The 22831-nt window shown below is 40.5% G+C and overlaps 1 protein-coding gene across 6 annotated transcripts in view; it reads right to left on the bottom strand.

Annotated features, from left to right (window-relative positions):
• Window positions 1–7215: 7215 nt before the first annotated feature.
• usp7 (ubiquitin specific peptidase 7) overlaps window positions 7216–22831 on the bottom strand; it is a 101497-nt gene continuing 85881 nt past the window's right edge. For 2 of the 6 annotated variants that reach the window (XM_033040442.1, XM_033040438.1), the window contains 10 exons: window positions 18103–18170; window positions 17531–17639; window positions 15940–16017; window positions 14839–14939; window positions 14144–14243; window positions 13927–14046; window positions 13697–13768; window positions 13272–13362; window positions 13031–13066; window positions 7216–8697 (listed from right to left, as the gene is read on the bottom strand). In XM_033040442.1, coding sequence (XP_032896333.1) covers window positions 8591–8697; window positions 13031–13066; window positions 13272–13362; window positions 13697–13768; window positions 13927–14046; window positions 14144–14243; window positions 14839–14939; window positions 15940–16017; window positions 17531–17639; window positions 18103–18170 — 882 coding nt within the window. In that variant the 3' untranslated portion in view covers window positions 7216–8590. The remainder of the gene's footprint in view (window positions 8698–13030; window positions 13067–13271; window positions 13363–13696; window positions 13769–13926; window positions 14047–14143; window positions 14244–14838; window positions 14940–15939; window positions 16018–17530; window positions 17640–18102; window positions 18171–22831) is intronic. The other 4 variants (XM_033040443.1, XM_033040441.1, XM_033040439.1 and 1 more) reach the window with 3 other exon arrangements.

The raw sequence follows: 22831 nt of genomic DNA, 5'->3' as shown, positions 1-22831 counted from the left end.
AAGAGTTCTACTCACAATCAGTGGCTGACACTTGAACTAATTGTAACTGATTTATGCTGGTGTTCGCATCAGTATGCTTTCAGTACTCTTTTATTGCTCATTGCTAACTGCACTGACGTGCCACGTTCTTGATCCATCATGGTCACAGCCATTAAGATATTCCCATTGTATAGTTTAGCTATAAAACACAAGAAGATACATGAAGCATGAAATTAAAGCGACAAGTGGAATGTCCAAGATTTGGGACCTGCAAAGATTGGGGGGGGCTCCTCAGGTTGACCAGTGTGTCATGGAGGGGATGAGCTGCATTGTCCAAGATGCTCCGCAGTTTGAGGAGCATCCTCCCCTCCAAGACTTCTGCCTGAAGAAGGGTTCTGACCAGAAACGTCACCTATTCCCTTTCTCGAGATGCTGCCTGACCCGCTGTGTCCAGCATTTTGTGTCTGTCCCTCTTATAGAAACTTACAAAATTCTTAAGGGGTTGGACAGGCTAGATGCAGGAAGATTATTCCCGATGTTGGGGAAATCCAGAACTAGGGGTCATAGTTTAAGGATAAGTCTTTTAGGACCTAGATGAGAAAGTCATTTTTTACACAGAGAGTGGTGAATCTGTGGAATTCTCTGCCACAGAAGGTAGTTGAGGCCAGTTCATTGGCTATATTTAAGAGGGAGTTAGATGTGGCCCTTGTGGCTAAAGGGATCAGGGGGTATGGAGAGAAGGCAGGGATGGGATACTGAGTTGGATAATCAGCCATGATCATATCGAATGGCGGTGCAGGCTCGAAGGGCCGAATGACCTACTCCTGCATCTATTTTCTATGTTTCTAAGTTTCTATTTCTGTTGTTGAACATGAATGTTAATTGAGAAAGTTGCTGAAGATGTCTGGGTTTAGGACCTCTTGCAGTCTTCAATAAGCAGGACCAAACAATCCAAAGTTTTTCCTCATGTAACATTCAGCAAGGTGGTCTCCAAGTGAACAGACTTGTATCTAAGGTGCAGGGAAAAGCACTTGCTCACATTTCAAGGTGAAAAAATACATGGATGAATGAATGACAATTGCACCATCAAGTGGCCAAAAGCTGCATTATATGAGCAACTTCCAAATTCATTGCTCCCTTTGAAAGTATCATGCTTGCTGATTTAGGAGGACACTTAAAAGTCAACTATACTGGGGAGGGGGACGCATATTGGACTGAAATAAAGTCCATTTCATTTACCTCACAAAAAATTGTAGCCTGTCCCCACATCCGGTCTCAAGGAAGTGAATGGAGCAGAGTTCAGCATGGTCTCCACTAGGTTGGAAAAAAACCCAAACACAATGGGAGACAGCTGTGTAGCACACTCTCATTTATTGACAGGGACTATCCTGTGCTTCCTCTTGCCCATCACTAGTGTTCTCCATTCCACTCCCGCACTGACGTATCCGAATCCTTGCACTGTTCCAACAAGGCCCTATGTAAACCACTGGAACTTCCATCTGGGCACGATACAATAGAACTTTATTTATCCCAAGAGGGAAATTGATCTGCCAACAATCATAAAACACAAAATACATGAAACATGAAATTAAAGTGACGAGTGGAAAGGCTTGTTGGATGTGAAAAGATTGTGGGGGGGCGGGGGGTAGTCAGTCGACCCCATGACAAAAGGGGGAGGAGTTGTAACATTTGATAGCCACAAGGAAGAAGGATCTCCTGTGGTGTTCTGTCCTGCATCTTGGTGGAACCAGTCTGTTGCTGAAGGTACTCCTCAGGTTGACCAGTGTCATGGAGGGGGTGAGCTGTATTGTCCAGGATGCTCCGCAGTTTGAGGAGCATCCTTCCCTCCATGAACCTCCCATCAATCCAACTCTGCCCCCAGGACAGAGCCAGCCTTCCTCATGAGTTTGTTGATCCTATTGGTATCCGCAGCCTTCGTCCTGCTGCCCCAACAAATGGCAGCAAAGAAGATGGCACAGGCTACCACCGATTGGTAGAACATCTGCAGCATCTTACTGCAGACATTGAAGGAGCGGAGCCTTCTTAAAAAGTACAGCCGGCTCTGTCCCTTCTTGTACAGGGCCTCGGCGAGGTGGTACACTCCAAGGTATTTGTACTACCTGTTAAACTGCACATCCACACCATTGATAGAGGCAGGGGACAGGAGTGTCCCTCTCCTCCTAAAGTCCACCACTAACTCCTTAGTCTTGTTGGTGTTGAGCTGCAGGTGATTCAGCCCACACCACTCAACAAAGTCGTCGACTACCCCTCTGTATTCAGCTTCCCTCCCCTCACTAATGCAGCCCACAATTGCAGTCATCTGAAAACTTCTGCAGGTGGCAGGAGACAGTTATATCTGAAGTCCGAGGTGTAGATAGTAAACAGGAAGGGAGAGAGGATCGGCCCCTGTGGGTCCCGTATTGCTCACCACCATGTCCGAGACACGGTTCTGTAGCCTGACATATTGTGGTCGTCCAGTCAAGTAGTTGGTAATTCAGAACATCAATGGAGCATCCACCCCCGCGTCTTCGTCGGTTTGCTCCCTTACAGTGCAGGCGGATCATGTTAAAAAGCACTGGAGAAGTAAAAAAACGTGACTCTTACAATGCTTCCCAGCGTATCCATGTAAGCATAGGACCGATGGAGCAGGCGGATGATGGCGTTCTCAACCCCCATCTTTGTATGGTAAGCGAACTGTAGGTGGTCCAGTTAGGCACATCACCTCCCTTCAATTGACTCCATTTACACCTCGTACTGCTTTGCCAAGGCCACCAGCATAATCAAGGAAGAGTTGCACCCCAGTCATTCCCTCTCCCATCAGGCAAGCGGTACAAAAGTGTGAAAACGCACAACTCCAGGTTCAGGGAGTTTTCCCCCCCAGCTATTGCTAGGCAACAACTAGAGGAGTCCTGACTATCTACCTCATTGCAGACTTGGACTATTTTGCACAAAACGTTAAATCAGTTTTATTCATCACATACACATATACAGTGGCTTGCAAAAGTATTCATACCCCTTGAACTTTTCCACATTTTGTCACGTTACAACCACAAACGTAAATGTATTGAATGTCCACACCACGCCCACTCCGGGAAAGACCGCTCCAATCCATGGTGTTAGGCCGCGAGGGAGGCGACATGGAAAATGTCGCCTCTCCGTAGAGGCGACCGAAAGCAGTCCCCCCCGTCCCCCCCCCCCTTACACAAGACACTAAAACAAACATTTAGACACACAAAAAAAATGTGGAAATAATGGACACGCTGCTGGCAGGGCAGCTGTCTCGCAGCACCCCCACCGACATTATCGCCATTATCATGTATCTGTACACTGTAGATGGCTCGATTGTAATCATGTCTTGTCTTCCTGCCGATTGGTTAACGCTCAAAGGTTTTTCAAAGTAACTCAGTACTTGTGCCAATAAACTAAACTCATTACTGCCTTCTCAACCCCTTTCTCAATACTGGGAAACGGTCTACAACCTGAAATGTTGACTCTATTTATCTTTCCACAGAAACTGCATGGCCCAGTGTTTCCAGCATTGCGTTTATATGAAGACAATGGCCTTTGTGCTTTCTTTTCATGTATTATACATGTTTATTGCATGGTGTCCCCGGAATCTCACCACCTCTCACAGACTCCCATCTGCTATCTGCACTTGCTTAGTCAAAACGCACAATATCTGCTCAAAGAGGCAACTCTCCACGTCCTAACCTCCATCAACTTCACTTCTTCCCTTCATTCAACCCAATGACCCCTGTAAATCTTCTGCTTCTTCTTGCGTATGGCGTGCACAGCCTAAAGTTGTAGGACAACTTGTTCTATTTGATTGTGCACACCGGGTTGATTGCATTCGTCGAAACAGGGCGGACCACATGAAGGTAGCAATCTTCCACCCCACCCATGTAAATCTTATGAGCCACTTTCAAAAACTTCCCCCGCATTTCCAGCCTTCCATTTCCCAACACCTCATGAATGTGCTGTTACTTCATCTTGCGTCTGAGGCAGCAGAGGTTATGTAACGCCCTCCAGGCGCTGTAGCCAGTTCAATGTGCTGTTGTCGAGGACCGTGAGGTCTACCCCTGTATCAGGGGGGTGGAGGAACGCGCAGTCGAAAATGACGTGCTGCGCTGTTTGCTGGTCTGCTCCACACACAGGCTGCTGATGAACGCAGCCCCCAGCGATGCATGTTGGCGTAAAACCTGCCGACCCCCTGTACGGAGCCAGTTCAGGGTGACCCACTCTTTGCGGGGCAGGTCCGAGCCGGGTGGGGCTGTGGTGTTCGGTGCAACAGTGAATTGCGGAGGTCACAAAGTCTGTTCCCAGCTGGTACTCCATGCTCCTAGTGTTGAAACTGGAGCCACAGAGGGTTGCTGCGTGACAGGAAAAGGGGCGACGAGATGACAGGCGTTGAGGTCCCAGTTGCTGAGAATCCAGGGCGAGGTGGTGTATAAAGGATGGTTGGCGTCCGATGGGGCCTTGCACACCAGCATACCAGTGAAGAACAGATCAGTCTCTCATTCAAGATACTTGTACCCTCATTTACAAAGGGATGTCAGGCTGGTTTTACGCTTCACTTCATCTCAACTGCTACAGACGATTCAATGACAGGGATAGGATCACTCACCCTTTTGTTACAAGAGATTTTATTCAGTCTTTACCTAACATGTGTTGCACTGCATATTTGACATGCTTTCTCCCGCGCATTGGGAAAACCAAGGCATGATATTTGACCATCACACAAACTGTTCATGACCCATGGACTTCATGCTCAGATTGCACAAGACTGAGTGATAGATGTATATTTATTTTACTCCTTTTCCAGAACAGAGATTAATGAGGAAAGTGCAAACATTGAGCACTTGTTCAACCCAAGTTCAATCCTGATGTCTGCACATTCTCATGTGATCATTTAGGCCATTCATCTGTGCCCTCTCTTCCTTCTCACCTAAACCCGTGTCCATCGAAAGCACTCACAATTTTGCTGCCCATCCCCTCAATTCATCCAGTTGAGTTTTAACCAAGTTGCTCTCAATCTTTAGTTTAAAATATATGTTCAACACCTTCATTTTTGGTAGCACCCCTATATGTAGCACATTGCTGGATTTCTGCCAAAAATCCAAATGGATGACACACCTTTGTTGCTTCAAAATACTCATGACTGGTCAAAACACAATTTGCTTTTAACCGAAATATTTCATTGAGGCACATTTTTCTCAAGTGCTTTTTCCTAATGGCTTCTAAAAACCTTCTGTACATGCTATTCAACTGCCCTACTTTACCTTGTACTTCATGTCCCTTCCACCTCATTTGATTCTGTCATTTTTAAATATGCTGTCAATTGACACTATGCCAGCTAAAGGCAGGGCAGAAGAACCAAACAATAATCAAAATAGAGCAACTTCCCTCAAAAAAGAGAATAATGCAATGTATGTCACCATACACAAATGATGTGGGGGGAGGGGGGGAGAATTTCATTAATTTACCTTAACTGTGGTAGGAGTTATTTTATGCCTGACCAATAACCAACCTGAAGATTTCAATAGCTCCAAGGCCAAGAAGGCCATTGCCCTTTTAATGAGTGAAACCAATGAATATGCACAAGTGCATTGAACAAAATATTTCATTTTTCACATGCTTCTTCTGTTCATTTCTGTTCTTGCTTTCGATATTACCATTCCAGGAAAATATACGACTTGGGGAAACCATAAAATGGAAGATTTTTCTTGCTAATATGAATGTTGCCAGTATGATTGATCACTGGGAAGGACTAATTAACCATGCCATATAAATGTCAAAACCTTTGAAAAATTGCAGTTGATAAGTACACACCAGCCAAGCATAGCAAACCTTTATCTAATGACATTAGCTACATTTACCATTGTCCTCATGGGTAGACAAAACAAATTTGCAAAAAATCTGATAATGAAAAAGCTACGAAGGAGAAAAATTCAAGAATTTTAAATGATGCACAGCGTTTAAGTCAGATAATAACTACAGCAGCGGAAGGAAATGCACCCGACTGACCATAACACCACAGTAGTCGTTGAACATACCAAACATGATTCATTTTAGTATCTTTACCTCTTCCCCACGAAAGGTCTATTTTAATTGAAATCACATGCCTTGCATGTAGATGGTAGAAATCTGACACATCTTCCACCCCATGTGAAAAGCCATTTCACTGCATTAGTATTGTTAAAGGTGAAGAACCATCATTTTTCCAAGCCAAGAATGTCATCCACATATTTTACTTTAAAAAAAACTAAGCTTGGTATTCTGGATTTAAAAAAAGATCAGGATGGCATATCACATCTAGAGAAAATAACCGTAGACACAAGAGCTGGAGTAACTCAGCAGGGCTGACATCTTTGGAGAGAATGAATAGGTGACATGTCTCTAGAAAATGCTGTCAGGCCTGCTGAGTTATTCCAGCTTTTTGTGTCTCTCTTCAGTTTAAACCAGCATCTATAGTTTCTTCCTACACATCTTGAGAAAACTACCCGCAGTTAAGCACTGCACAAATAGTTACAGGAGTCTTTACCTTCTTCAAATATTATTGATCTCCAAAACTATTTTTGAGGTTTGTTAGACCACACTGTTCTCCGTTGTAATTCGTTGCAATTGTAACATTTGGATACAGAACAATGAGAGAATAATAAATGATTCATTGGAAAAAGTAGACATTGCCATTCACCTGAACTGGCAACCAAAATTCGACTGCAAAAAGATGCAACAATTTATTTCTGCAACAAATTAAAAAACGAATGCTTGAAGAAAATAACGGAGATAAATAGAACAAAGTCCACCAGTTAAGGGTCAGCAATCATTAAAGTTTAGCAGGTAATCACAGGAAACACTTGAAAATAGAAATACAGTTTAAATATGTCTGAAGAAGGGTCTCGACCCGAAACGTCGCCAATTCCTTCTCGCCATAGATGCTGCCTCACCCGCTGAGTTTCTCCATCATTTTTTGTCTACCTTCGATTTTTCCAGCATCTGCAGTTCTTTCTTAAATATTAAATATATAAACATTATTTAATACCCAAGGAATAACCCAATTATTCTAAGAAAGAAAATACTGCTCGAGTCCATTTGATCTAAATCTATTTTTATAATATTCAGCATTACATAAAAATCTGCAAATCTCTCAGAACATATTTTTGCAGGTTAAATGCATAACCAAAAAAAAACAAAACAAAATAATCTTAGTTTGATGCAAAAAGCAAATGCAACACATTTTTTTATAGAAAGTTTTATTCAACATACAACATTTTCCAGCAAAAAAGCAATATACAGGAAAAGATTTCATACACTGCTACATGAATTAAAAAGATAGGAGGGAAGAGAAATTAAATTGTGAATTGCAGATTCTATTTTACTGCACTCAACTAGACACGCTGCTGCAATTAGCTTAAAAAAGAACCCAATCTGAAATAAAACTACACGCAATGAATATCAACATCAGTGACTTTACCTGCAGACTCCATGGGAATTTTATCCTTAGAGTGTTAAATTGTACGTTCATCATTAAATATACAATTTTTTTTGTATTTTTTAAATTTTTTACAAAGTCAACAGCTTACTACTTACGTTATTGAGCATGCCCTCTGTGCTAAAGGCTGTTTCTGTCATGTTATAATTTTTCACATCTCACCATGACAAAATAGAACACATTCAGATTTTTCAACTTTGCTCTTTCCAGCCACCATTGTTTTAAAACCGTTTCCCACAGGCAGCACAGTAAACCCACCTTCTCCACTCAAGTCACCATTAGGAAGCACCAATGGCCATAGCATCAAAGTAAAACAAGCATAGCCAGATCTACAAACTCGCACCAGGCAGGATACAATGAGTACTGATTTATTATTATTATTATTGCCAAGGTGTTCTACAAAGAGTATGGTATGAGAACAAAAAAAACCCAGGTCATGTTTAAAAATAAAATCAAAGACCACATTCAGCCGGGAGAAAAATAATTTCTCCTTAATATTAAGTGCCAACAACGTGCTAGATGTAGTACAGACACCATTTATTAATGCTGTGAAACGAGGCGGTGTACAAATTCACAAAAAATCTGAATTCATCCAAACTACCTAAATAAAGAAAACTATCCATATGACTGTAAACATGAGCATGCTGACTGCTTCAAGTGTTTGTGAAGTTTCACAATATCTAGAATTAGCAGCCAGGCAGAGATGTGAATCCTATGCCATCTGCTGTGGGTTATTCTAAAGGCATGAAACCATTTAGCAAATGACTAGCTGTTTTCTTACTACTCGGCTCCTTCACTATGCTGCCATATTCCTGCCATTTCATCTTTAAACCAAGAACTCGCATCCAACTGCATTGCTCTTTGTAAAGGGCAAATCCACTTCCTCTCTCCATCTGGAAAATAGGCCGTCAATTGGTACAGGGAAGCCAAACCGAACAGCCTAAACAAAATAAAATTAGCATCAGCAGCAAATCCTGTCGCTGAAAACTTTTGACAAGGTGCATGTGTACCAAAGTTCGATTTTTTACTGTTGTTGGATAGGTGCACACACTGTCTTTTTGATTCGTCAACTTTTTTTTTTTTCAAGACACACAATTCTGACTAGGTCAGGTATTGGTGTCAGTTGTGGATCTTGATCGCCTTTTCCAGGTATGCATAGCGACTTCTCTTTGGAGCTTTATTGAAGTGATCAAGTCCCAACCATGGCCTTGGTTGAGACATATTACCTGGAACAAGAAAATAAATAGATAGTCCTTTCACATTGATGTATATGCAAATCAAAGTTAAGCAGTCAACATATATCAGGAATAAACTGCAGCCTTTTTAGTAGCTAGTGCCATCACTTACTATAATTAGGACAGCTAAAAAATTTTAAATATAATTTCATGCACAAAACAAGAAAGCTGGAGAGCATCACACACTTGTTAAAACACTGTAAGGATGTTTAAGCCATTCTTAATCTGTAATAGGTATAACTTTTCATACTTTAAACTAACGTATTTATATTTTCTTTAATGCAGGTTCCATCATTATGGACAAAAGCGTGTATAAAGAGAACTGCTCAGTTGCATTCCTTCTGTTCACAAATAACTCACGCAAGCTCATAAAAGGTCCAACTTAACACACAAACGTAACTGTCTCTTTCCACAGTTCTGTCTGACTTATTTCAGATTTGCAGCATATGTAATGTTTTTGATTTTCATTCTGGAATCAAGGGAACTTGATCAGAAACATTGGATAGCAAAGGCATCTTTCTGAAATCGAAAAGAGCCCCCAACCCAATATCAGACCAGTCTGAGGAAGGGTCTCGACCCAAAATGTCACCCATTCCTTCTCGACAGAGATGCTGCCTGCGCCGCTGTTACTCCAGCTTTTTGTGTCTATCTCCAATATAAGACATTATGTCCTCTGGCAAAATGCACAGAAACAATTAATACTTTAATAAAACCTGTGTTGTAAAATGTATTCTCAGGATTTTGGCATCACCTCAGGACCTTGACATCACCAGCAAGGGCCAGGATTGGTTACTCAAGGCGGCGATGAGAAATCTTCTTGAACCACTGAAGGGATTCCTATTGTGCTATTAGAGAACTGAGCACGACAAGCAATTTTGGCAAATTAAAACTACGAGTTAAGACAATTTATGACTATGACTGCACAGCGAGGTGTGAGGAGCCCCGTGTGTAACCCTGCATAGCTTAACATGAAAAGCAATTAGTGAGTAATTAGTAGCTCAGCTAACACTACTATGTTAAGCATATCTGGTTTTAAAATGAAAGGCACCATAGTGAAAATAAAACTAAGTATAGACAAAATGTCACATTTGATGAGACACACCGGGTACACTTGACAAGCCTATTTGTAGAAATCTGGTTTTCTTTCACACTGAAATTTTTTGGATTGGATAAATACTAAAAACGCAAATTTTTTTAGACACGAAAAGCTGATATTTCTCTCCAATTCAGAAAACCAAAGGTAGCTAATTAGCACTCCAAAGTTTCTCTACGCATGTGGAGTTTCCCCACATTACACCAACTGGCATCTGAGCGGTTTAGACTCAGTGTATGGGCAAAGAAGATGCTATACACTAGTTCACTGAATAGCTTGGTTCGAAGACTCAAAAATGAAAGCGAAAAAGCACTGTAAAACAACTGTTTGATCAAAGCACATTATGAAATGTCCTCTTTCCCTTGAACATGAATAAATGTCATGCATACTTGTTTGAAACCATTGATCAGTCTTGAGGCCCTTGACAGATCGATGCGTTTTGCAATGGTGATAGGGCTCCAACAGCAATGCTGTGGGTTGATTAGAACACTGCACTAGAATGTGCCATTTTATACATTGGGCTAATGATTCACCATTTTATTTGAGTAATTAGTGATTGTCTCAATGACTGGACAAAATCTACTTGTGTACAACAGGCCTCCATTTTTCCGTATTAATAGGGAACACATTCTAGCGTTTTAAAATTTGAATAATCCTTTCCAGTCAGAACATATATCTCCCTGAAACAACATAAATTTCACATCTCCTGGCAAGTCGACCTGCACTGTCCTCCATCCAAACGTACATCTCAAACAACCTTTCCTTTCAAACACTCCACTGGTCAAAGATCGCTCCTAGGACATTGTAGTTAAAATTGGGAGCCATTAAATACATTTGGATCAGAGCTAGATTTTAGAAAGAACATCGTCGAGGAAGTTAGAGCCTCGAGGGAATTTGTACATAATTGCTCCTGAAACAGCTGGCCTGATCTTGAATTGTTATCCAGTTTTAGATTGGTATGTATTTGTTGTGGTTTTGAAAATGTTTATCCCCAACTGAGCCTCCCATGGTGCAGAAAAATAAACGATCTTCACCATACGGCAGCTTCAAGAGAAATGCTGGGAGTAGCATCAACCACAAACATGGCCCTTTCCCTCACGTCTACACTTCCTTACAATACAAGAGAACATTTATGCCCTTTCAGTTTACGCCATTCAGAGAAATCCTATTCCACCACTAAACTTTTTCACTATGATCTAATCTCTCCACCATCTCATCAACATCCCATCATATTCCACCCCACTGTGATATTTCACCCCGGGGATAAATTTAAAGTGACCAATTAATATAAAAACCCACGCATTCTGAGATTTAGGTGGAAACAGGAACATCTGAAGAAAACCCATGTAGTCACAGGCAGAATGTGAACATACTGCACAGACAGCACTAGAGGTCCAGATGACCTTGGCAACTCAAACTGTGAGGCAGCAGCTCTTCTAGCTGGGCCACTGTGTCGCGTACAAAAACCTCTAGCAATTAGGGAATTGTGGAGCACCTTTCTCAATTTGATCTGCCTCATTTTACATCTGCTTCACAGAACAGGCCCTTTTGGCCCACAATGTCTGCATCGAACACGATGCCAACCTAAATTAATCTCTTCTGCCTGCACATGATGCATATCCATATGCCTATCTAAAAGCCTCAACATTCCACGATGATATGCAAGCAACAAACTTAACCAACAGGCCCAAACTCAAGTGTAGGCGGATATCAAATGAGGTGCGTCAACGCCTTCACCGAATCATGCTCTCTACAGTGCAGCATTGCATCAGGCTACCAAAGTGAAGGTTTGATTTCCATTATTTACTTTGTTCAATAACCAATTCATGTGCTCCTGCGTGGGCCTTTACAAAAGCCTTCCTGAAATCCAAGTACATCTCCCAGGTACCTGGTCTTCTTTTCTCATCACACCCTCAAAGTACAACCGATTAATCAAACACAATTCTCCCTTGGTGTAGATTCTTTTGAGGGGTTCCATTATTAGATCCTTTCTGCAAGCGCAAAGTACAGAGCTGTGCTTAGCCTTTCAGCCCTCCTCCAGACTGCAGCCTTGGTTGATGTAATAATCAAGGGAAACCAGTTAAAATGACATTTGGAACTAATCCCAGTGTAAAATATAAAATGGTACATTTAACTGCTTGTAGTGCAACTTTCTACAATGCTTTTAAACCAGTTAGCCTATTTACACTTGGGTTGTAATTTTCTCAAATTATTCAAAGTAATGGATTTCAGAAAATATGGAAATATTGTATACAACCCACTGTGTGTACTCTTCCCATGTTTAAGCACGAAAATGTTTAAAACTATAAAGTATTACTTTTCCCTTCCTTGCTTGCCATCTGAGAACTCATGTAATTGCGTGATGATCCTTTTGAACTGCCAGATCCAAAGTAGTAATGGATGCACTGGAGAGCCCCCCCCCCCCATATTAGCAGGACATTTCCTTGAAATTAATGGTCAACTTCACAAAGATGTTGCCTGGAATGGACTGTTTTACTAATGAGGACAAGAATGGCTGGGCTTGTTTTTCCTGCAGCAGAGATGGCCGAGTGGGTCTGAGGGAAGAGATCTGTTGGATATTTACAAAATAGATAGGTGGATAGTGAAAAACGTTACTATGTAACAGCGAGGCATTAAACCAGAGAGCGGTGGTTTAAGGCAAGGAGCAAGAGGGTTTGTGGGGTTCTGATGAAATATGTTTCACCCAGAGGGTGGTTGCATTCGGAAATGAGATGGAGACAGGTAATTTCACATTTATAAGAGTACCTGGACACAGACTTGAATTGCCACGGCATAAAAGGCTAAGGCATAAAAGAGGGGTGCCTGAGGTGCTGGCCTTGTTTCCGTGCTGCAAGACTCTAGTACAAAGATCCTTCTTGTCCACTTTACCTTGGTTCCTTAAATGCAGGAATCTCAATTAACCAAATATCTTCCATAATCAACCCTTGTCTAGCCAGCTCATCCTCAAACCCAAACCGCTCAAACCTCTGAGCATTTAGTCACAAAAATATTCTTCAAATTAATTTGGATTTTATTATGCCATATAAATGGCCTTCAGTGAGAAAAATCCAAGCCCTCACATCCCAGTTTGGGATTTCATCCAAAAACAGAACAGCACCTCGCAATTTTGTTGTTACTTTCAATGTTCAGATTCTTATGCAAATAGTTGGGTCACATGTACTTATATAAAAATAAAACTTTTCATCTATCTTCAGTTTCACAAGAGCTTACCCGTTAACTGAAGAGAATCTGGAACAGGCCAGTCTTCTGTAAAAAAAGTCATGTATATAAAACTCCCACAAAAGATAACCCTGACTTCTGTCTAGAAATATTTCAAACATATGCAGAGAAATCAATTATTACCAAGGTTATTTTCATAAAAATTCTCGAATCAATTTAGTTGCATTTTTAGGCATTTCAACCAACTCTATTCATGACAAACAAATATGTTATATGTTGTACGGCTACTCACTGGGCTGTGGTTCAAAATCCTTCAGGTTGATTTCATATTCATCCTCATTAATGTACTGGTGCCGGCCCATCATCACAATTGCAAACTTGAACTTAAAAAGAGATTTGGGTTTTAATACAAAGTCATGATATATAAGATTATAAATTGCCAACAATTTATACAGGCGCCTCGTGTCTTACGCAGGGGTTAAGTTCCTAAAAAGTCGTGCTTTAGTCAAAAGTTTGTAAGTTAAACATATGTATTTAAACTAGTGTAAATCTTGGTGTGAAAGATTAAAAAAGCTTGTAAAGTAGGTTTGGGTATTAATTAAACAAGCGCGTTATTTCAAGAACGCATAAATCTAACCTGCTTAAAATGCGAGGCGCCGTATGTGCCTTTTCATCTTGATCTAAGAAATAGTCTGCCACAAACTTGAAGGCACTTACCTTTTCAAATTCCTTCTCTTGGACTTCCAGCATTGCTTGAATTCGTTTCATAATCTCCACGAATGGTTCGCTCTAAAATGTGCAACATGCGACATCTTAACCTCATACCAGAAATATTGTTCAAAATAAAAGTTTCTCAAACATTTACATAATATTTCACATGAAAATCTTTTGTACATAGTGATATTGCACAGATACAAGCCAAATATTTTCTACATTAGGCAGCCTACCTGGCATATTCGCAACAAAAATGGAATTCCAAAAGTGCCAAAAACCTCTTTATGAAAATGTGCCACTGGGATCAGTAATTCATTTTCTTTGTCGAGATCAACCTGATCTAGTGGAACCTCCTGTAAAATGTTCAAATCAATATACCAATTGGAAATGTGTTTTTTTAATAAATACGTATATTATAGTATGACAATTTAACTTAATTAGATGATGTACCTCTATTCTGAAAGTTCGACTTGTTGCTGGAGATAAACATTCTAACAGCTCATCTTCTTGATGGACTCCAATTATTTTGTAGCTTACAATTTCCAATAGCCTTAAGTAAAAGCATAAATAGGTATAAATGATCTTTACTTAAATTTAATGCAGAGTATTTCAGGATTCTGCGTTGACTGCTCAGAAGCCCTGCATGATCCATTCACTTGGACCAACCAGGAATTCAAAATAGCTTGTCCCGCATTGTTTGTTTGGTGTGTCTTTTGTTTTACACAGAAACATCAGGCCATGCATGATTGCCACTCTTAGAATCAATGACGATTGTCCAGCAATATAAAGCACTTGAAAATTTACACAATGATAAACAAACCAATTTGTACATCTTCTAGTGAATCCAAGCATTACTTTCTATTGATAAACCTGTTAACTAAAAGCAATGTACAGCCACTCAGTGCTCTTCAAACTGTATGGATATTGCCCGGTGTGCCAGAAAGTCATAGGTTACACTACTAAAACATGTGGAAAGGTTATACCATTATTCAAAAAGTTAAGAGCTAGAAGATTTTTGGTTGGTAACTCGTCGAACTACAGATTTGGTGATTATGGATTCAGAAAAATGTCTTCTAAGATAACATATTAGTGAACCATACCACTCACGTGCATTACTAAGGAATCGATCACTGTACAATTCTTACCTTAGTTTATTTGATCCTTTATCTGACAATTCTACATCTTTCTTACATTCTTCCAATAAGTCACGAACACAACCATGCTTATCAGGATATAGTGTTATCTCCTGTAACAAAGTCAAATAATGATAAATTAAGGGATTGAATCTTCTACGTTCAATTGGTCAAAACATGCATGATTCACCCTGCTGCCAGCATTATTCCATTGTCTGCACTTTTGCTGCTCTCTGGACTTGACTGTACTGAAAGGTTATTGCTCGTCACACCCAACCACACGTGACAGTTCCCAGTTTTTTCCCAGTGCTTTCATATCATTTATAGTTGTAAACGGATTAAGAATTAACAAGTTAAAAATATTAAAACTTTGATTGAGAACAGATTAAATGATAGAAACAATATTAATAATCAATTATTCTTCCCCAATTTGCACTGCTGCACTAGCATTCAGAACCATAAAGACTCCATAGTTATACCTCCAATGATCACAGATCATTTGACCATGGAAAATGCGTGACAAAATGTGTCTATTTTATAATTGATAGATCAAGTATGCGTTTATCAAAGGAAAGTCCCATTGTAAACAACGCAGCCCCAACTGTAACCACATTGGATTTTTCAGCGATAAGGTTCCTTGAAAGTGGCAACATAGATAGATAGGCTCGGCGCATTGGCCTTCATCAGAGTATTGAGCCAAAGGGCCTGTTTCCATATTGTATGACTGACTCTATGACACAGCGATAAGGCAGGAAAGCGAGGTTTATTCAGAAGTTCAATCTTATAGAGAAGATGGGCTGCATGATCATCTCCTGCTCCCATTCCATGTGATGCAAAATGTTGTCAAATTCTATGATCTTATCAATGGTCAATTGTGTTGATTTTCCTTTCTTAAAAAAATCTTAGTTCATATAAGGAGCTTTTGACCACCATATGTAGCAGCTTCCTAAATGTGTACTAACTGGGAGAATAGTGTTTATGCTCAAAATCAAAGATTAGTTCACATCCTGAGCAACATTATTTTTAGAATATTTCACCTCAAATTGTACTAAGGTTAGAACATAGAACTATGTCTAGTAAATCTTAAGCGTAGCCCTGAAGGCGTATATTCACCTCTTCCCTATAACTGCTGTTCAGCCATATGCACTTGAAACTTCGTCTGTTTTCAAAGTCTGTGATCTTCATTTTCAGCTAAAAGATCAAGAAACACGATTTTATTGCAGTACCAATACAATATGAAACATGAAACTATGTGATATTGCAGTACCAATACAATATGAAACATGAAACTATGTGATCAAAGTTTTCACTGTAGCTAAATCTCAAATGGCGTCAAATACCCATCAGCACCAGAAAATAGATTACCAAATTGATGAGATTTGAACTATTACATATTGCAGCCACTTAAAACTTAAAAGCAGCAATGGTATTCACTTTAAGAAAACTATGACTGACTTTAAACCTCTTTCTTTTTCAGTTTTTAAAACCCCGTTTTCCATTCTTCTCTACATCAAAACCAACTCTAGAATCCATCCCATTAAAGACTCTTTTTGGCAGGAAGACAAAGAAAACTGGAAGGCATAATTCAAAGAGAAGATCTGGAGTATATGTGCATTGTTTTTGGAAAACTTCAGTGCAGGTTGACAAAGTGGTTATTGGGGCTTATGGCTCGGTTGCCCTCATAAATAAAAACTTAAAGGACAAATGACAGGTACTTATAAAACCCTTGTCAGCCGTGAACTAGGGTAATAGTTCCAGTTCTGGCAAGGCTAATAATACATGGAGAAATAATATGCAACGGTTCTAAAAAGGGCACAGAAGAGATTAAATTGATTCTGGGAATAACAGGTTTTAGTCATGTGGCTTGAATAACATGTTGGGTTATTCTCCTTAGAACGCACCTTGTGAAGAGAATTGAGAGGCATTTTAAATCATGAGGTGTGAACAGCAGGAACTAATTCCATTGGCAGAGTCAAGAACAATGGAGCAAACAAGAGCAATTAACGCAAGAACCACAAGGTCACCAAAGTTTTAAGAAATTAAAACAATGGTAGAAGGGGCTTGTTGCAGTGCTGAGTAATAGAGGAGACAGGTTCAATTATAGTGTTCAAAAGTAAACTGAACAAGTATCTGAAAGAAGAATGAATGTGCGGTGGAAAGCAAGAGAGGGGTAGACACAAAATGCTGGAATAACTCAGCGGGATAGGCAGCATCTCTGGACAGAAGGAATGGGTGACATTTCGGGTTGAGTTGAGAATTGCGAATCTCCGGATAGTGGAAGGGGCTAGGTTACTTTTGTAAAGGATCTCAATGGACTTGACAGGTCAAATAGCATTGGTGCTATACCCACCTGTCAAAACAGTTTATCAGGTTACAACTTCTACCTGCCTTTCAAAATATAACATTGAGTTCTTAGCATTTCCAAGTCACAAATCAAAATCCAAAATAACTTTTACAAAAACAAATTGTAGAATAGTTTCAAATTATTTAAATTTTAGTGATTAAATAGTTCTAAGCTGGCAGCACCAATTAAAAGTATGATAATGCTACTAATCATTACAACTTGGCAATACTGAACCAGAACAATGACAGGTTACCATGAGGAGCAATTAAAGCTGATTTGAAAATTCTAAACACATATTTAACATGGGTTTACCCAAGTCTTTTAAATATGTTACATAGCTCACATACAAAAAAAGCTTACTTGTTGATAATATAGTTTCTTTGGTTGCCTTGGCTTGAAGAACTGCAGCAGATCTCTAAGTGTGCCTTCATAATTATGTCGAAGAGGATTACCAGGCCCATCCCTGTAACTTTAACAATCAAATTCATTAATCTCTGGAAATCCGATCAAGAGCCCCACACCAATGAATTAGTTATTACAAAATATATATAGCAGAACAATAAAAAAAATAAACTGACTTGCTGTGAATTGCATCGATTAAAAAGGCAAAGGACAAATCAACCATTACTTTTGGTCTGCATATTCAATTCACTACTGATTTCACTGTCACCACCCACCACTCTGTCTCTCATCTTCAGTGAGAGATTACTTCACAATTAGTAAACTTGCCCTTAATTAAATAGGTATGCTCTATAAGCAATTCACAATGACGTTTGTCAAGACTGCATTGGAAACCATGTTCCTGGGCATCTTACCACACTTACAGAAGTAACTGAAATTACTTGAAGGATTCACTGTTATTTCTAGAAATTAGGAGGAAATATGCACTTGTGCATGAGAGGAATTTCAATAATGGGATTACATAGTCTTACCCTTGAGACTTGAAGAACTGAAGCAACATTGGGTCAGTGTTTAGACGCTGAGCAACTGTCTTGGCAACCTACCAAAAATAAATCAAATTTAAAACCCGGTATATATAGCAATTTGCTAATAAAGGATCCTTACGGCAGCATTTATAATGCGATGAAAACACATATGGAATTACGCACTAAACAGAATACATTTTATAGTGCCCTCCATAATGTTTGGGACAAAGACCCATCATTTATTTATTTGCCTCTGCACTCCATAATTTGAGATTTGTAATAGAAAAAAGTCACATGTGGTTAAAGTGCACATTGTCAGATTTTAATAAAGGCCATTTTTATACATTTTGGTTTCACCATGTAGAAATTACAGAAGTGTTTCTACATAGACCCCCCATTTCAGGCACCATAATGTTTGGGACACTGCAATGTCATGTAAATGAGAGTAGTCATGTTTAGTATTTTGTTGCATATCCTTTGCATGCAATGATTGTTTGAAGTCTGCGATTCATGGACACCACCAGTTGCTGGGTGTCTTCTCTGGTGATGCTCTGCCAGGCCTGTATTGCAGCCATCTTTCGCTTATGCACTTCAGAATTCATTATGCTACTACCATCAGCAGTTGTATCAAAATGAAGATAAGTGAGCCAGTACCTTCAGCAGCTATACATGCCCAGGCCATAACACCCCACCATCGTGTTTCATAGATGAGGTGGTATGCTTTGGATCTTGGGCAGTTCAAGTTCCATTTATTGTCTCATGCACCCTTGGTACAGTGAGATTTGAATTACCATATAGCCATACAAATTATAAGAACACAATACACAATAGGATTTAACATGAACATCCCCCACAGCAGAATCAACATTTCCCACTGTGAGAGAAGGCAATAAAGTTCAGTCAGCTTCCTCTTTGTTCGCCCGTGGTCAGGGCATTTGAGCTTTCCCATGTCGGCCCGATGTTCAGGATGATCGGAACTCCGACGTCGGAACGGAAGAACACTCTCAGTAGCTTGGAGTTTCCGAATCGGCCACTTCTTGCCAGAGAAGTCCCGAAGTCCACAGGCCGAGGCGGGCAGAGCTTCAACGCTGGCGACCCCCCGGCAAAGGATCTTAGGATTCTGCGGTGTTAGTCAGCGCTGCCCGCAGCTGGAAGCTCTGCAAACCACAGTTCCACGATGTTAAAGCAGCAGGCCCAACACTCCAGAGCTCCAACACAGCGATCCCCGGTAAGGCATCGGCCTGCTCCACGATGTTAATTCAGTGCTGCGCGGCTGCTGAATTTCTGGCTGGCCTCCGGTAGGGTAAGCCACGCAAATCCAGATGGTAGGCCACGAGGGTGGGGGGGCGAGGATGTGACTCGGAGAAAGGACACATCCTCGACTAGGAAGTGACTGGGAAACGGTTTCCCCTCTTCCCACCCTCCACATAAAAGACTAAAGGGTCTGTCCCACTTTCCTGAGTTACTCACGAATTCTCCCGAGTTACTCACGAATTCTCCCGAGTTTTCCCCTTGATTCAAACTCGGAGAATGTCTGTAGCGAGTCCATAGATATATCGTAGCGGCTCGTTATGCCAGCTGTAGGTACTCGGGGCATCAGGTAAGTTGGGACGTTTTTTCCAGCATGGTAAAAAAGTCCACGAGTAAAAAGATAGCGGGAGTAGGAGTTCATAGAACACAAAAATCTTGATTTTTTAAGGTCCTTTCAACTCGGCAAGAGGACTCGGGGAAAGTGGGACAGGCCCTTAAGAAAACATAAACATTAAGCACTTCTTGGCAAACTGTAACCTGGCCATCCTATTTTTGTGGCTAACCAGTGTTTTTCATCTTGCAATGTAGCCGTGTATTGCACAATGCAGTGTATTTCTGTTCATGAAGTCTTCTGCGGACAGGGGTCATTGACAAATCCACACCCGACTCCTGAAGAGTGTTTCTGATCTGGTGTTTGGGTTTTTTTCTTTATTATAGAGAGAATTCTTCTGTCATTCGCTGTGGAGGTCTTCCTTGGCCTGCCAGTCCCTTTGCGATGAATAAGCTCACCAGTGCTCTCTTTCTTCTTAATGATGTTCCAAACAGATGATTTTGGTAAGCCTAAGGTTTGGCTGATGTCTCTGTCTCATAATGGCCCATTTGACTTTCATTGGCACAACTTTGGTCCTCGTGTTGATAAACAGCAATAAAAGTTTCCAAAGGTGATGGAAAGACTAGGTGCTGTGAACTCCCTTATATCTGCATTCAGGAGGCAATTAAAACACACCTGAGCAATTACAAACGCCTGTGAAGCCATGTGTCCCAAACATTAAGGTGCCCTGAAATGGGGGGGGGGGGGGGGGGGGGGGAACTATGTATAAACACAGCTGTAATTTCTACATGGCGAAAATCAAAATGTATAAAAATGGCCTTAAATAAAATCTTTAACCACATGTGATTTTTTTTCCTATTACAAATCTCAAATTGTGGAATAGAGAGGCAAATAAATAAATGATGGGTCTTTGTCCCAAACATTATGGAGGGCACTGTATTTTCTGAGATCTATTTGCAGTAAAACTTCTATTACCATCATAAACATTTATTTAGGAATCTTGACTCGAGATACACATCTTAATAGGAGAACTAACAACGTTTTAAAAAGAGAAATGTAATCGATTCTCTCTAATTATTATTTCACTGCTGCAATTAAGACTTGAAAACAATTCACACGATATTTAGACAATTTGGAGTAAGAACTTCACTTAGGAGCATCCAGTACAAAGCCTGTATTTTTCATTCACCCAATGATATCATGCATTCAGTTTCTTTAGCTTCATTACTGAAAATGCTAAATTAAAAATGGCAAGTCCTATTTTGATCCATAATGTGATACCCATTGTGACAGTCACCAAGCCTCATTCCTCAGTCATCAGCTTCACCCATCTCCCAGTTCAGTGAGACCGAATGAGAGTTTACAATCCAGATAAACCTGCTGCACTTCTTTTAATTATCTATTCAATTTTTATTCCTTAGAACTTAAAATGACGGGAAAGCCAATTTTAATTACCTATTCCACTCACCTCAAGATGGTAGTGATGCTCAGCTGGTGAAGGCACACCCACAATATTTTGCATAGTGAGATTCAGGATTTATACTGAGCAAAAGGGTGAATCAGCAATACATTTCCAGATCAGAATGGAGTGTGACTTGGAAGGGAAGCTGCAGAGTGGTAATGTGCCCTAAACCCCATTTGTCTTGGCAAATGAAGCCACAATTTTGGGAAGTGCAATTAAAATAGCTCAAATACTGTAGAGCATTTTGTAGATCATACACCTTGTAGCCACTTCATGGGTATCAGAGGCAATACTCATTTGGTGTGTTAAATGCGAACCCACTCTGAATAGCATCAAGTCTCTTCAGTGTTGTTTGTCACTCCATTCAGGCAACGGGGAGTAGAGTATCCCTCTCCCCAAACGTACATCTTGTAAATGACGAAGGCTTTCAGATGACAGATGAGTCACTTCCACAGGCCTCTGACTTGCTCTTGTAGCCAGTTTTATTTGATTAGCTCACTTTATTTTCTGTTAAATGTGATCCCAGGACATTGATGGCAGGCAATTTTAATGCTCCTGAACAGCAAGGCTGGGAAGTTAGAATTTTTTTGTTGGAGATAGTCATACCTGCCACCTTTATGCTTATCAGCCTGAGAATTTGAACATTTTGCAATCAGCCGCCAATATCCCCACCTCTGATCTTCTTGTGGACGGAAACCCCTTGTCAAGTAGAAGATGGGTGTGCCTGGAATACTCCCCCATCTTCCGTAATGTACAGGAACTCATCAGGTTATGAGCGCCTGACTATGTACAGAATTTACATTCAAGTGTTTTGGAAACTAATGGTATGTTAGCTTTCATAGCAAAAGGATTTGAGTATAGGAGCAGGGAGGTTCTACTGCAGTTGTACAGGGTCTTGGTGAGACCACACCTGGAGTATTGCGTACAGTTTTGGTTTCCAAATCTGAGGAAGGACATTATTGCCATAGAGGGAATGCAGAGAAGTTTCACCAGACTGATTCCTGGGATGTCAGGACTGTCTTATGAAGAAAGACCGGAGAGACTTGGTTTATACTCTCTAGAATTTAGGAGATTGAGAGGGGATCTTATAGAAACTTACAAAATTCTTAAGGGGTTGGACAGGCTAGATGCAGGAAGATTGTTCCCGATGTTGGGGAAGTCCAGGACAAGGGGTCACAGCTTAAGGATAAGGGGGAAATCCTTTAAAACCGAGATGAGAAAAACTTTTTTCACACAGAGTGGTGAATCTCTGGAACTCTCTGCCACAGAGGGTAGTTGAGGCCAGTTCATTGGCTATATTTAAGAGGGAGTTAGATGTGGCCCTTATGGCTAAGGGGATCAGAGGGTATGGTGAGAAGGCAGGTACGGGATACTGAGTTGGATGATCAGCCATGATCATATTGAATGGCGGTGCAGGCTCGAAGGGCCGAATGGCCTACTCCTGCACCTAATTTCTATGTTTCTATAAAGCAGGTTTGCTGGCTGCCCCTGGGCACCTTCTGTTGCTGCATTTCCACTTCCACACATAATTCTTCCATGAAATCTCATAGGATATTTTGTCCATGTTAAAAGGAAATACACAAATGCAAGCTTTCAAGTAAAAGCATTATTACGAACTCAAAGGTCAGTTTTTTGACCCTGATAAATAATAGACTTGATGAGATGTAAAGGCAACTACCAAGCCAAGAGAT

The sequence above is a fragment of the Amblyraja radiata genome, chromosome 22 (assembly GCF_010909765.2).
Source record: "Amblyraja radiata isolate CabotCenter1 chromosome 22, sAmbRad1.1.pri, whole genome shotgun sequence".
NCBI classification, from domain to species: domain Eukaryota; kingdom Metazoa; phylum Chordata; class Chondrichthyes; order Rajiformes; family Rajidae; genus Amblyraja; species Amblyraja radiata.
This window is presented reverse-complemented; position numbering and strand designations above follow the sequence as displayed.